Below are 17,055 nucleotides of genomic sequence, written 5' to 3'. Positions count from 1 at the left end.
GACACAATGGCATGCTTTGTGTGTCTGGACAAATTTGGTCTCATTACTAAGCACTGAACTTGACCCTGCATTTGCTCTTTGTCTATCCTCCTTCCATCTCCTTCAGCTTTCAGGTTATTCCTATTTAGGTTCCTTCTTAACCTGCTGGTGTAAAAAAAAAAGTAATCCTATAGCCTATGAAAACCTAAATAGATAACATTAATTAGATAAGATTTCCTTTTCTATCAAATATTATAATAAAATTCAATTTCAGTATAACAACCACCCATTGGCAATAGTGCTTTTTTACTTTTGATCTCTGCTGGTTTCTGGATGGATTTTCTAGTCTTTTCTACTCTTTTTCCCCCCAAAGATGGTTATCTTTGGGTAATCCTGTGCTGTCTCTTTCCAAAGACTATTGAAGTTTCTTAGATAGAAGAGAGTTTTCTAATATAATTTTGACTTCAGGCCTACATCACAATTTATTATTCCAGACTTCTCTGTGAAAAAGATGAAGGTATGAAATTTGACTGTTAAAACAGTAGTAAAAGATGGTAAAGTAGTAAAAGGTAGAACCAGAAAACAAACTATAGGAAAGACAAGTTATGGTCTGACAGGTCTGGCATCCCAGTCCCGGGGAGGAAGGTGGTGACAGCAAGCACAATCCATTCTGGATGATGCAGAGAAAAGACAAGAGATGAGAAAAGCCATTTGGATCTGTTGAATTGTGTTACACTGAACTTCTGAAAACTTACTGAGCCAAAGAAAATCTTTTATTATTTGGAACGGCAGGCTTTGAAAGTTCAATCAATTAAAGTCAAGTTTCCCTGATGGAACACACAGTTACCATAAAACCTGAATCTGCCATGAAGCTATGTGTTACTTTGTGAAAACAAAATGAATGTATTTTGTGAGGAAGGAGAGTAGATTGTTTATATATCTCTATTATATTTAAATGCAAGCCATTTAGTGATTTCAGGAGCATCATTGTTTTTACAATGCTACCTTCTATTGTTATATGGGTACATAATAAATATTGCATAGAACACATAAGTGCTTAGATAATTTTAGTATAACCATAGGCTAAGTATACATGGTACCTATAAATACACACATATATCTAAATATGTAGGTATCTAGAGACAGTGAATGAATACATACATAAAATTAAGAGACATAATTAAAGTTTCATCAAGATGGTTAGACATTATGCTTTAGTTTAGAGACTGCCAGTTCCCTTGAAATGCCTTTGCACAGCCAGATCTATGCTAAGATCAAAAACCGTTTTCTTTTCTTTTAGCCACCCAAAATAGCTCAATAAGTGGAAAAAATTTCTCCAGGGTGCTTTCTCTCCTTAGAGCATTGTGTAAAGGATATAGAAAAAAGTTTGGAAAGAAAGGCTTATCTGCATTTTTAAACTCCAGATGGGGTTGGATATTTCACACGTAAAGAGTGAGCTTGAGTCCACTAACTGTGTAATCACTTCTTGAGCCTCCAGTCATCCCCCTCTAGGTGACTTCCTCTAATTCTAACCATTAGCCACGTAGAAATAATGGTCTGCATTTGAAATTTCCTCACTTTTATTTGCTATGAGGCATGAGTAGACAGCAGTAGACTTACTTGTGTTTATCTTCTGGAGTGAAATATGCTTTTCCAGTTGTCTCCTAAGCTTCACTTCTGCTCCATACTTTCCAGTGGTCCCATTGTCGGCCAGAATGAAGTGGGAATGCATACTGTTGAGAACAGTGAGCTTGCTCATGGGATTGGACATGGTCTGATACGGCCGGACCACCTGTAGAATTTCAAAAGGAAGGGGCAGAAGTCAGAGAAAAGAGTATTACATATGAAAAGGAGAATCAGACAGACAGGAAAGAGAGAGAGGGAAGTGAGATAAATTCTTAGGGACAGTGAAAGAATAGTCTATATCCTCTTTTTAATATTGTTTCAGGTAGAAGCAAGATTTATAGTAAATGTTCTATTCAAAGCATGATTATGCTTAACGGATTACGAATTTATTTAATTTTTGGATTTATACAGAAAGAGTTTGTGATTTTATTGTTCTCAAAAACTGGCATGTGAATGTCTGTTTCATTTTGAAGTTGATTGTTTATACATGCTGATGAACCAAAAATAATTTTTAGGTTTATTTTGTTTCTATGTTTCTTCTCTCTATCGTGTCCACACTCTAACAGGCACAGAAGAGCAGCCATGATTCAGGAGTATAGTGGAGGGTTAGGGATGGCGGGTAGGGAATTGAGTAGGAGTGACTGCTCTCATTCAGCAATCTGAAGGTCTATTATTTAAAAATCTACACTGTTCTTATTAGACACCTTAAGTGGAAATGCTGAATGTAAAAATAACTGTCCCATGAGATGAATATAAATCAGGTTTAAAATGTTCATCTCTGTTGTAGTTTTTGGTTTTGTTATCTTAATTTCATGGTGAATTATACTACCTAAAACAGAAAAATGCTTAGTATGGTCTTTTAGACTTTTGATCTAAAAAGAAAAACAAAACCTATTGTGAACTAGTTGCTTTATACATTATCTATCCTCCTTGAAACAATCATGCAAGGTAGATGCTGTCATGTTTATTGTGTATATGAGGAAACAGAGATGGAGATGACATAGGTTTTACAAGAGTTTGCTACACACAGAACCAGAATTCACATCCAGGTCGGCCTGATTCCAAAATCCATGGTTATTCATTCCCCTTTCCCAAACTGTTTAGACACAATGGAAACGAAATGATGTATTAGAATATTTAGGTAAAAACTTCACTCAAGACTATGAAAAGGGACATTCAACAAACTCATTGTTATACAAACTCCGTACAGTTATCTCTGTACTGAATCACTGAAATTGACAAGACAGAAATAAATGCGAAGGGGCTTTTATTTCTGTGCCTTTATGCAGTATATACATTAATTATAGAGTTGAGATGCTCTTATTCATTTTTGGTATGAAATAACTCATCAGGAAAATCTCTAGTAAGATTGAGTAGTTTGATAAAGGAATTACAAAGTGATTTAATAAAGACAGTGTTAGTAGAAAAGATCTCATAAAAGTCATATTTTACACCTTGATGCTGATTCAAAACCCCACATTTCTATGTGCCTGGCACACAGAATCTACTCAATGAATAGTGAATGAATTAATTTAAATGAAACTTGAGACAGTTGAAAATTAAAAACTCTCTCATCTGAATTGTTTGGGAATTGATCTAATCTAAATTTAAAATGGGTAATTCTGAGCTTTTGAAATACCCTTCAGTCTTTTAAAATATGTCTTTATTTGTAAATATAGCATAATTTAACATTAATTCATGGCTTCATTCTTGTTGGCTCTCATTGATAAAGGAAGCCCATAAATTTGTGATTATTGTTTCTAGTAATCGCATGGAGCAGTATTCAATTACTCTTTTGTCTAGATGAGTGAATGAGAGTCCCCTCACCCCTGAATTACAGAGAGAGTGGTTGGCTAACCCCATCCTGAGTTCTTTATCACTGAAAGAGTAGGTCACTTGTGATTAAAATTTCCATTTTGTTGTTACTTGTTTTTGATCATAAAACATTCATTCTACTGCAGAGTGCAAGTTAATAAATATTAATGCTTTGTTGAAAAAGACTTAGCAGAAGACTTTCTCCTATTCTTAAAGTGCCTATGCATCGTACTTTTGGACAAAAGAAAATACTTGAGGTTACTGTTGTCTCTTTCCTAACAGCAGTTCCCCAAGGCTCCATGCCAAAAAGGAGGGAACCCCAAAGCAGTTCTGTGAGGGGCATGTAGATTTTCTAGAGGTTAATGATGGTGAACCCTAGACACGTTCTAGTGGAGATACAGGGCATGTTTTCTAATTCTTGGGAACCTAATTAAAGATCATAAGTGAAAATGACATTTTCAAATGAATCAGTTCAGTTCAGTCGCTCAGTCATGTCTGACTCTTTGCAACCCCATGAATTGCAGCATGCCAGGCCTCCCTGTCCATCACCAACTCCTGGAGTTCACTCAGACTCACGTCCAGTGAGTCAGTGATGCCGTCCAGCCATCTCATCCTCTGTTGTCCCCTTCTCCTCCTACCCCCAATCCCTCCCAGCATCAGAGTCTTTTCCAATGAGTCAGCTCTTCACATGAGGTGGCCAAAGTACTGGAGCTTCAGCTTTAGCATCATTCCTTCCAAAGTACACCCAGGGCTGATCTCCTTCAGAATGGACTGGTTGGATCTCCTTGCAGTCCAAGGGACTCTCAAGAGTCTTCTCCAACACCACAGTTCAAAAGCATCAATTCTTTGGCACTCAGCTTTCTTCACAGTCCAACTCTCACATCCATACATGACCACAGGAAAAACCATAGCCTTGACTAGACGGACCTTGGTCGGCAAAGTAATGTCTCTGCTTTTGAATATGCTGTCTAGGTTGGTCATAACTTTTCTTCCAAGGAGTAAGCGTCTTTTAATTTCATGGCTGCAGTCACCATCTGCAGTGATTTTGGAGCCCCCCAAAATAAAGTCTGACACTGTTTCCACTGTTTCCCCATCTATTTCCCATGAAGTGATGGGACCGGATGCCATGATCTTCATTTTCTGAATGTTGAGCTTTAAGCCAACTTTTTCACTCTCCTCTTTCACTTTCAGCAAGAGGCTTTTTAGTTCCTCTTCACTTTCTGCCATAAGGGTGGTGTCATCTGCATATCTGAGGTTATTGATATTTCTCCCAGCAGTCTTGATTCCAGCTGGTGTTTCTTCCAGTCCAGCATTTCTCATGATGTACTCTGCATATAAGTTAAATAAGCAGGGTGACAATATACAGCCTTGACGTACTCCTTTTCCTATTTGGAACCAGTCTGTTGTTCCATGTCCAGTTCTAACTGTTGCTTCCTGACCTGCATACAGATTTCTCAAGAGGCAGGTCAAGTGCTCTGCTATTCCCATGTCTTTCAGAATTTTCCACAGTTTATTGTGATCCACACAGTCAAAGGCTTTGGCATAGTCAATAAAGCAGAAATAGATGTTTTTCTGGAACTCTCTTGCTTTTGCCATGATCCAGCGGATGTTGGCAATTTGATCTCTGGTTCCTCTGCCTTTTCTAAAACCAGCTTGAACATCTGGAAGTTCACGGTTCACATCTTGTTGAAGCCTGGCTTGGAGAATTTTGAGCATTACTTTACTAGCATGTGAGATGAGTACAACTGTGCAGTATTTTGAGCATTCTTTGGCATTGCTTTTCTTTGGGATTGGAATGAAAACTGACCTTTTCCAGTCCTGTGGCCACTGCTGAGTTTCTCAAATTTGCTGGCATATTGAGTGCAGCACTTTCACAGCATCATCTTTCAGGATTTGAAATAGCTCCATTGGAATTCCATCACCTTCACTAGCTTTGTTTGTAGTGATGCTTTCTAAGGCCCACTTGACTTCACATTCCAGGATGTCTGGCTCTAGATGAGTGATCACACCATCGTGATTATCTGAGTCGAGAAGGTCTTTTTTGTACAGTTGTTCTGTGTATTCTTGCCACCTCTTAATATCTTCTGCTTCCGTTAGGTCCATACCATTTCTGTCCTTTATTCAGTCCATCTTTGCATGAAATGTTCCCTTGGTATCTCTAATTTTCTTGAAGAGATCTCTAGTCTTTCCCATTCTGTTGTTTTCCTCTATTTCTTTGCATTGATCACTGAAGAAGGCTTTCTTATCTTTCCTTGCTATTCTTTGGAACTGTGCATTCAGATGCTTATATCTTTCCTTTTCTGCTTTGCTTTTCACTTCTCTTCTTTTCACAGCTATTTGTAAGACCTCCCCAGACAACCATTTTGCTTTTTTGTATTTCTTTTCCATGGGGATGGTCTTGATCCCTGTCTCCTGTACAATGTCACGAACCTCCATCCATAGTTCATCAGGCACTCTATCCATCAGATCTAGACCCTTAAATCTATTTCTGACTTCCACTGTATAATCATAAGGGATTTGATTTAGGTCATACCTGAATGGTCTAGCAGTTTTTCCGACTTTCTTCAATTTAAGTCTGAATTTGGCAATAAGGACTTCATGATCTGAGTCACAGTCAGCTCCCGGTCTTATTTTTGCTGACTGTATAGAGCTTCTCCATCTTTGGCTGCAAAGAATATAATCAATCTGATTTCAGTGTTGACCATCTGGTGATGTTCATGTGTAGAGTCTTCTCTTGTGTTGTTGGAAGAGGGTGTTTGCTATGACCAGTGCATTTTCTTGGCAAAACTCTATTAGTCTTTGCCCTGCTTCATTCCGTATTCCAAGGCCAAATTTGCCTGTTACCCCAGGTGTTTCTTGACTTCCTACTTTTGTATTCCAGTCCCCTATAATCAAAAGGACATCTTTTTTGGGTGTTAGTTCTACAAGGTCTTGTAGGTCTTCATAGAACCATTCAGCTTCAGAATGTGGTCCACTGGAGAAGGGAATGGCAAACCACTTCAGTATTCTTGCCTTGAGAACACCATGAACAGTATGAAAAGGCAAAATAATAGGATACTGAATGAGGAACTCTCCAGGTCAGTAGGTGTCCAATATGCTACTGGAGATCAGTGGAGAAATAACTCCAGAAAGAAAGAAGGGATGAAGCCAAAGCAAAAACAGTACCCAGCTGTGGATGTGACTGGTGATAGAAACAAAGTCTGATGCTGTAAAGAGCAATATTGCATAGGAACCTGGAATGTCAGGTCCATGAATCAAGGCAAATTGGAAGTGGTCAAACAAGAGATGACAAGAGTGAACGTCGACATTCTAGGAATCAGCAAACTAAAATGGACTGGAATGGGTGAATTTAACTCAGGTGACCATTATATCTACTACTGTGGGCAGGAATCCCTCAGAAGAAATGGAGTAGCCATCATGGTCAGCAAAAGAGTCTGAAATGCAGTACTTGGATGCAATCTCAAAAATGACAGAATGATCTCCGTTTGTTTCCAAGGCAAACCATTCAATATCACCATAATCCAAGTCTATGCCCCAACCAGTAATACTGAAGAAGCTGAAGTTGAACGGTTCAAATGAATAAAGGAGTGAAAATGCTTCTGGGCCAACTTGACATTATTACCATGATCTGAGATTAAAAGAACATAATTAAATCATCTGACTATGTTCTATATACTTCCCTGGTGGCTCAGACAGTAAAAGCGTCTGCCTACAATGCGGAAGACCCAGGTTCGATTCCTGGGTTGGGAAGATCCCCTGGAGAAGGAAATGGCAGCCCACTCCGGTATTCTTGCCTGGAAAATCCCATGGACAGAGGAGCCTTGCAGGCTACAGTCCGTGGGGTCGCAAAAAGTCAGACATGACTGAGCAGCTTCACTCTGATATTCTACATATATGTTTCCCCTACCACAATATTCCAAGGACATTGGTACTTCAGTCTTCAGAGTTTTTACTTTCTTTTCTTGTGAAATATGGTGCATCAGCTCTTTAGAAATATTAAACATCTAAATTAGTTATGATAGGAGGGTCAAGTTTACAGTGTCATTCATGAATTTTAATTTCTTCATTTTACTGCTCCTGTTTCTTTGAATCTTATGTTAAGATAACTTAAAGGTGGTTATATTTTGGCAAAGATTTCTTTCTGCTGAATAATAGAGGGTATAAATCAAAAAAATAAGTTAAATGTCCTAAATTATTTTCTAGTCATCACTGGAGGAAGGTATGTTGACTCCTAGAACAATCATGAACATTTAGAGCATGGAAATTTCTTTGAATCCCAGTTCTGTCAACAGTGTGTGAATATGAATCTCACATTTTTAATCTGTAAAAGGGAAATGATAAAACTGCTTACCTCATGGGGATTAGATAAGATTATAGTGTAACTGGCGAGTACAGTTACTGTAAGTAACTGGCACTATGCCTGGTAGATTTTTCAGGCAATCTACAAATGTGAATTCCCTGTCAAGTTGGGCTTTATTTTACCAACTATAAACTGATTTTCCAATTGCAAACTAGTGACCAAAATGAAATGATGGGAGACAAATCATTGATTTCTCTAACACAGGTATTTAAGCTCATCAATATAAGTAAAGAAAACAAATTAGTAATCAGTTGCTTAAAATATGCAAGTGTTTTTTTCTTTGTATGTCCTCGTAGGTCATTTAAGCGGAGAAGGCAATGGCACCCCACTCCAGTACTCTTGCTTGGAAAATCCCATGGATGGAGGAGCCTGGTGGGCTGTAGTCTACCGGGTTGCAAAGAGTCGGACACGATTGAGCGACTTCACTTTCACTTTTCACTCTCATGCATTGGAGAAGGAAATGGCAACCCACTCCAGTGTTCTTGCCTGGAGAATCCCAAGGACAGAAGAGCCTGGTGAGCTGCCATCTCTGGGGTCGCACAGAGTCGGACACGACTGAAGTGACCTAGCAGCAGGTCATTTAAGATGGTGATATTCTGGAACTGTTTGCTGATTAAATGCAGAGTTGGAAATAACTTCCTAAATACTTCAGAGGAATGCACTTGGGTCCAACTTTTCTACAAAATCTACTTAATATTCCTCATAACAAACATACCAGCAGTCTATTTTTGTTCAACTTACAATTTGCATATCTACAAAAGATATGCTGATCTTCCTGTTATGTTTTTCAAGTAGAAAAAAATAATGTCTTTGTAGCACATGAATGCAAATGAATTTTCCCTCTGACAAAATTCTGGAGGTAATGCATCATTTGTATTGTTAAGAGCTCATAAAAAGAGGATGTTTTTGGAAACGTGTGAATGGGCATGTGCATGTGTGTATGGCAGAACAACTGTGACCTGTAGGTGTACAGATTGCTCCAGCACATTTCTCAGCCAGTGTTTCCTGGGAGAATCAAACTCTAATGTTCTGCAGTATTGATTGTGTATAACAGATCATATTCTCTCCTAAGAATACAGGATGGTACACGTTATATACCACCCTTGAGAGAACTGAGAAGAGAATCACTCAAATAATATTCTGTGTTTTGCATTTCAAATGAGGAATCTGTGTCCAGAAGGGTGAATGGTGTCTGAAAGGTCTACATATCAAGTGATCTTCATGACTGGTAATGACATTGGTATCTATACATAGAAGGGAAATCTGCACAGAAATGGATTTTTGATACTTAGTATATCATTCATTAATCTACTGTACAGCACTTTGTATTGGCTGCTTGGTAATGTCTGGTTCCAAGGCTTCTGTGTACCTTGACTTTTCAACAAAGAGGGAATGTAACATAAATTGCTCAAGGAGTTAACGAGGTGGAGGGTCTTTATACAGGACATTTGTATGGCCATTATCATTGGCAGGAGAGAACTGATCTAGAGACACTGTGGAAGAATTGAACATCGTTCAGGAGCATCTGTTCTACTTGGATAGGTTTAAATCAATCATGTGGGAGTTGATATAGGGCACTGGCTGGAATTTTCCTAGCTATTTTTACCCACGTTCTGGTCTCACCTGGGAGTGCCTAGTAGGAAGTCAGGAGATGGAACTTTAAGTTGTAGTTCCTCCAATTACTAATTTGTTACCCTGGGCAAGCCTTTCAGTTTATTTGTCAGGGGGAGTGTGTAATTTCCTCAGTTCTGTCTCACTGCAGCAAAAATTTGAAATGGTGGAGCAGTGTTACAGTTTGGTTGCTGCTCAGTTTTATTTGGCAGGCAAAGGAAAATACATCCTTGAGGCGTGAGGGCGGGTCAACCAAAAAAATAGAGGGGCTCAATTTTGGCTCATCTTTTTATGTTTTTTTCTCATCCCCCTAAGCCTGCCCTATTAAATTAGGCTAGCCAGGAGGGCTGTTTGTTTCACCTGAGGTTCTCACTCCCGTCCTCGGACCTTCCTTGGTTCCATTTTCATGCTTCTCCCTCCTTTGTCTTTTATCCACCGGCATTTTAGACTCCTTTTTTCCTATTCTAACTACCTAACATATTCATTCATTCATTCACACACTCAGAATTTCTCTAGGAAATGTATGTGGTAAGTACTGGACTGGCTTAAAGAGACATAATCTTGTATCTAAGTAATATCTGAAATAAATGTTCAAAATATATTTATCAAGATAAACTTTTTGGATGGCAGTTTCTCACCTGTAAGGAAGAGGACTTGACTATAAATTCTAAAGGCTTTCTATCTCTAAAGTTGAATCTGAACAGTCTGTATTAAAAAATCCACTTGCCTTTCCCAAGTTAGTACTGAACAATGCCTTGCATTGTGTTTTGGCTACAAAAAAAGTAGTTTGCTCAAATCTTGGGGATCTCTTCCATCTTGTGGTGCTTTCCACAATGCAAGAGTCGTTTAGGTATCTGTGACTTCTTTCCTGAATAGAACTGAATTGAGCTAAATCAGGTTTTTGAGTCATCAATCACAAGCCTTCTGCAATCCCAGACCTTATTACCCGGTGAGGTGTGTATCAACCTGCCCAGGCAATAACAGGGTAGGGGAAGTATAGCCCACTGAATCACTCTTTCCCTCCTAATAGCACCATGATTATAATTTTTACAGGAAGAAAATTAGCATTCTTTTTATTGCTTATTGCATGCCAGGCACTGTGATAGACACTTTTAAGTGGATTAATCCATTTCATGCTTATTCTAAAGACAAAACTATAGCACCTCAGAGATGTGGAGTGTCTTGGCCAAATCTGCCCCGCTAAGCACACTGTTCCCTCTAAATCACATGTAGACCTTAATTTCCTTGACAGGACAGGAGACATTTAGAGGAAAGACAGAGGACCCAGCCTGATTTTAAATTTCTAAACGATACTATGGTTGGTTTTGCTGTTGGACATTTTTGTCAGTGACTCAGCCAGGCATTAAAATCCTTCTGACAGCTGATCCTATTATTTCCAGATGAGGCCTCTAGAACTAGATAGTAGACAGAGGTCAGGAAAGGCAGCAGCAGCAAAATGGGGTTTGTGCTTTGGAGAGAGAGAAACAAAAGGAGTGGCAGGGTTCTCATAGGATCAGGCATGCATCTCTGGGAGAGAAAAGAGCATACCGCAGAGCAGTGGGAAACGGCCTCTGTGTCTGAGATAAAGAAACAAGGGGACTGAGAGAATGATATTAAAGAAAAAAAGAAAGGCACAGTGCATCCTTAAAATTACAGTGACGTCTGAGCTAACAGGGCACTGGCTTGTTGTTTCCTATTCAGGCAACTCAGCTGTAAGTCTAGGTATAAAGCAGGGTCACACTGAAACCCAGACACTATTTCTCAGCTCTGCAATCCAAACAAGAAACCAGCAAACCCAGAAATCCATCTGTAAAGAATGCCCAGATACTTTAGCTGCTTGACTCCCACTATAATCCATAGGAAAACAAATGCATCATTTTACAGCACTTTGAAAATGTGTTCAACTCATGGGCTTCAGAGAGTTGCACCATCCACATTTCAGGCTTTCTGCTCACATAGGCTCACCTCCTTTTGCTCTGTCCTGAGGGGGACTGTGTACCACTCAGACACAGGGTTTACTGGTTGTGGGAAAAGACCTTAAGTTTTGAAAGGGGTGCCCTGCTTTAGAAATCACCATGTATCAGTGGGGTGATTTTAAAATATATTTAGAAATTCTTTGAAAATCTTCCCTTAACATGGCTGGATTCAGTGACTCACTTCTAAGCATTCATAGAATCAAAAAGGATGGTGTGTGGCTTCTAAAACTAGGTCATAAGGGGCTTCCTCTTTGCTCTCTCTTGAATCACTTACTCTGGGGTGAGCCAGGTGCCATCAATAAGGCACCCTTCTGGATAGGTCGACATGGTGAGAATTCTCCCCAAAAGCCATGAGTCATCTTGGAAGAAGGCACTCCAGCCCCATTCAAGCCTTTAGATGATGCAGCCTCAGCTTACAACTTGACTGTGATCTTAAGAGAGACCCCAACTCAGAACTACCCAAGTAAGCCATTCAGAAACTGTGAGATAATGAATATGTCTTAAGCCATTAAGTTTTGAGGTAATCTGTTATACAGTGATAGATAACTAATATAATAGTATATCGTTATTATCTTCTTTGAGATTTCAAAACGTATTCTTTTTCCTCTACGCTGGATTCACTGATGCATCACAATTTCATGACTTCTAGTGACCCTGGGTCCTCTGAATTGCCTAGCATTCCATCTCTGGGCTCCGATTAGTCCCGTTCTCCACTGGGGCAATGACCACCATCCTCTACTCTCCTCATATATCTGACCCCAAACACTGTATATCCTCATTCAGCAGATTAGCTGACTCCTGTGTTTACACACTTCCCAGTTTTTTGACTTTAAACAGGTTATTTACTATCTGTGTATCAGTGTCTCTATTTGTAAATGGAGATTATTATGATTATAGGCCACCTCATTGGGGCATTTTTAGGGTTCAGTGAGATATAAAACTCATGAAACAATCCACATATGAACTCAAATAAGTGACAGTTGCTCGTATATGGAGAAGTAATATTGCATAATAAGTAAAGATATGGTCGAGGGTACTGGCTGGCCTAGGTTTACATCCCAGCTACACAATTTATTAGTTATGTAACCCTGGACAAGTTACTTAATTTCATCATGTTTAGTTCCTCTCATTAGTAAAATGGGGATACTAAAAATAAGTTTTGAGTGCCATTATGAGAATTAAATGACTATCTGTGTAAAGTGCTTAGTTGGATGCTGATACTTATTAAGCTCTACAATAGTGTTGATAGTATTATTTCTGTGATAAATGATAAGCCTCCAACTAAACGTCAACATCCTACCATCAATTCTTTGCCTACATAGTTTTTCTTCTTCTCCTTTGGTTACAAGGGTACAGATGTTTAATCTCCCCTTTAGCTCTCATCACCACAGGGCCGCTCTGGGACTTATTTCATCAATTATCTCCTCACCATCCCTAACTGCATTTATACCATAAACATAAACAAACTCAAATCTCTCCCAGTTTTGAAGAAACAAATCCCTCCAACTATGGTTCCCTATGGCTACTCATGTCCCTTCTCTTCTCAGCCAAACCTCAAAAAGGTAGTTTCTACTTGCCATCTCTACTTTTTTCCCCTCCTCAACCTATTGAAATGTGGCTTGATCCTTCATTTGGCTTCTGAAACAGCTTTGATCAGTGAGGCAAATGATGTCTGTCTTGATAAACTGAGTGAATGCTTCCAAGTCCTTATCTTCCTTAGTCCCTCAGTTATACTGGGCATTACCCTTCACTCTATCCTCTGAAGCACACTCTTCCCTTGACTTCCATAACACTCTCTGCTTTTGCTGCTCCCTCTTAGCCTTTCCTCTGGTCTCCATTTGCAGGCTGCTTCTCTCTGCTCAGTCATTAAATATTGGCTAACAACAGGATCTGGGATATCCTCAGGCCCTCCCTGCATCCTGTCCTGTACTGCAGTGACTTCAGTTGTCATCTCGGAGAAGGCTATGGCACCCCATTCCAGTACTCTTGCCTGGAAAATCCCAGGGACAGGGGAACCTGGTGGGCTGCTGTCTATAGGGTCACACAGAATCAGACACAACAGAAGTGACTTAGCAGCAGCAGCAGCAGCAGTTGTCATCTATATGCAGACACCTTCTGAAACTAAGTGGGTAACAAGATCTTTCTCACAATCCTGCTGGACAATTTCACATAGATATTTCAAAGGAACTTTGAAACCAACATGTCCAAATCCAAATCCAACACTGCTTACTGAAACTGCATTGTCATGCCACTGAAGGTAGTCCCGAACCTGAGTGTGGCCCAGGGTTAGCTAGCATTGGCTCCTTTATGACTGCACAGCATTGGTGGGGTCTCCTTGTCTCAATTTCTCCTCTCACATCCTCTGAATATAATCTTATCTAACCTATCATAGAAGTCCAACAAATATCATGTAAGGACACTCTTGGGAGGTTTTCTGAGATTACAATGTGAAGTTCACATTTGGCTTAAATTTGAAGTGAAAAATATACTGAGTTGAAAACTGTACTAGAATTATCCATCAATTGCATTATTAAACTTGATATTTCTTGGCTTAAACTATAAAAATGACATTGAAAGAACACTTTCCAATTAAAGGTAACAATTTTTAAAGGTTATAAAATTCTGAAAATAAATGTATAGTTTAGGGAAAATAGAAGCTATCATTGAATTCAAGATAATTTAACAACCACATGAGATCCTGTTTTGAAAATCTACCCAAACACAATTTTCATCCTCAGGTTAAGATGAAAAGTGCTTTTTCTTGTAATCATGTCTAGATTTTTCATTTGGCATGTTTTATTAATTTAAATTTGGGAAAAGACAAATCATAAAGTCTTCAGAAACTGTTAAATTACCTGAAACAATTCTGGTCAGACTGTTTTCTAAAGCAAGAAGCTCAGTCTGAAATGAGTCATATGAAAATCACAATTCATTTCATTCTTATAATGGCACTCAGAAGTCTCACTATCATCCTTCCGATTTTACCGACGGTGAAACTAAACACAGTGTGATTAACAAACTTGCCCAATGTTACATAAGTAATAAATTGTGTAGCTGGGATATAAATCTGGAGAAGGCAATGGCGCCCCACTCCAGTACTCTTGCTTGGAGAATCCCATGGACGGAGGAGACTGGTAGGCTGCGGTCCATGGGGTCTCGAAGAGTGGAACACGACTGAGCGACTTCACTTTCACTTTTCACTTTCATGCATTGGAGAAGGAAATGGTAACTCACTCCAGAGTTCTTGCCTGGAGAATCCCAGGGATGGGGGAGCATGACGGGCGGCCATCTATGGAGTCGCACAGAGTTGGACACGACTGAAGTGACTTAGCAGCAGCAGGGATGTAAATCTAGGCCACTCAGTTTCCCAGATCATATTCTTACCAGTTCACACTGGCAACACTTTCATAATCATAATTGCAGATTGAGAGTATTTTAGGGACAAAGAAAGGGCTCTGGTTACTTTCATTGAGACTACTTTTTTTTTTTTTCATTCTACTTCTGAGTTCAATCGACAGGCATAAAATACCTGCCAGTATCTCAACTAACAATAAAAACATAACATCATTAAGTATTTTCTTATAGACCACCTGGCATACTACCAATTAAGAGCATGGGCTTTGGAGACAGTGAATCTTGGCTCTAATCATTTTTCTTATGAAATAGAACATAGCTCAGAAGGTTAATATATATAATCACAGAGAGCTTGCTCAAATAAGAGCTCTCTCTCTTTCTCTCTCTCACACACACACAAATTAAAGTTACTGTTATGATTATGCTCATGGAAGTTGTATAAAACAGAGAGAGCAAGTGATTTTTATAGTCAATTTAGAGGCAAAGAAATCAAATTTCAGAGTTTCAATGACATATCAATGGCTCATGTTCATGCAGAGTGTCATGATAATGGTTAATGACAAACAAGAAAACCATTTAATCCCTATATTTGATGACTTTTTAATTAAGTTGAGGAGTAAGACAGTTGTGGGAGAATCATAATCAGAGATATGACATTGTGGGTGAAGTCAGGGAAACTGTCTTGGTGGAAGGGAGGTTTGAGCTTCGTTCGAGGGAAGTATAGGATTCTGGGCCATGGAAGGAAGGAACAGTAGGAATAATATGGAAACTCACAGAGGTAGAATTAAACTTAAGAGCTGAACAATATTCATTTTAAGGTCTAACAGCAGGGTAAAAAATTGTTATCATATTAGTATTCACAGCATTATTCTTCATTAAAGTCTGTTGTTTTATTTATTAATTGAAAAGATTTGGTTAAACAGAGTTGAAGGCATTCACATTTAAAGAATTAAGGCTAGTTCTATCACTCAGACAAGAGGATCATGCATCTGATTCAAAGGGGTTAGAGAAGAGACTGTTGGCCTCCACATTTGTTTGTCTCCCTACCCAACATGTAGAGCTTTCACCATTCACCTCCCAGTTTAAGCTACTATGTAAGAAAATAGTTTTTCATGCAGATGCTTGGGTAAAACAATCCCTCACTATAGTTACTATAGTATGCTCAAGCTCTGTAATGAGTAGAGATGGAGTTGTGGTAAAGTTGTGAAACAGATAAGATTTATTATTATATATTTTCCCCATAATGTTTGTTTTCCCAGAAGCCTGAATTTCATCATGGCCAATCATCTTCCTCAATATTTATTGAGTATCTACTATGCGTGTGGCTCTAATTTGAAGTCAGAATCCAAAGATACATGTCCTGTATCTTTCAAGCCTAGTTCAGAGATAAGACTTGAAGGGAGGTAAGTGCTTTAGAATACCTACAAGCACTCCCTAAGGCAAATTAAACTTTCTTCTTTATTTTTATGACTAGTATTTGCATTTATGGTGCCATTCCAAAGGTATATTCAAATTCTAAGATGAATAGCAATGCAACTGTGATGTCTACTACTTCTATCAGTAACATAACTCTGGTAACAATTGAATTTTCAGCCTCTAAATGGCTCATCTGAGAGCCAGTCCCATAGAGATAAAATGATCTATATTTTCTGTCAGTCTAGATATAAATCTACTGAAATAAAATATTTGGCATTAGATATAGAGCCTTTCTTTTATCCTTACATTTTTATTTATTTCAAGTAAATTTCCTAGATTCCCCTTGACATTTATTTTGTGCCACTTCAATCTTATTTTGGGATATAGATATATACTTGAGCAAAAAGGTAACAATCCTGTTTTCAAATGACTGCATTTTGATAGAATTCTGAGATGGCCAGGAATTTTAATAATATGTTGGTTGTTTTCCTCTGCTACCTGATGTCTGATATCAAAAGGTTTCCTTTTTGATGTTTATTACATATGAGTTTGTTTATAGAAAATGGAAGAATAAAGATAAAAGGTGTTGAATCAAGCCAGTTATGAAAATTATTGTAACGACTTAAAAAAGCTTACCAGACAACACTTCTATTTCAATGACTTTTGGGCGGATTTTCACCAGTGACTACCAATATTTCATTCAAATACTTTTTTTATGATAGCCTGACATCATATTCCTTTTAAATTATCACATTAGAATAATAAACACATATTAAAATGTCTCTTAAGCGATGTCATAAATCCTGTACACCAGAAACAGCACTGTTGCTCCAAATAATTAACAGACACTATCTGGCATAGCATAGCATCACTGAGGGACAAACACTATTATACAGGAGCCTGAGAAATCCTATGCAT

General features: G+C 38.6%; 1 protein-coding gene across 2 annotated transcripts in view; it reads right to left on the bottom strand.

Moving 5' to 3' along the window:
* Positions 1-17,055, bottom strand: part of TRPM3 (transient receptor potential cation channel subfamily M member 3) — a 596,910-nt gene that overhangs the window by 256,511 nt on the left and 323,344 nt on the right. For both annotated transcript variants that reach the window (XM_069574093.1, XM_069574094.1), the window contains exon 6: positions 1,600-1,771. In XM_069574093.1, the coding sequence (XP_069430194.1) occupies positions 1,600-1,771 (172 nt within the window). The remainder of the gene's footprint in view (positions 1-1,599; positions 1,772-17,055) is intronic.

This window comes from Ovis canadensis, chromosome 2 (genome assembly GCF_042477335.2).
Source record: "Ovis canadensis isolate MfBH-ARS-UI-01 breed Bighorn chromosome 2, ARS-UI_OviCan_v2, whole genome shotgun sequence".
In the NCBI taxonomy this organism is placed as follows: Eukaryota; Metazoa; Chordata; class Mammalia; order Artiodactyla; family Bovidae; genus Ovis; species Ovis canadensis.
Note: the sequence above shows the minus strand (reverse complement) of the source record. Positions and strands in the feature narration are given on the sequence as shown.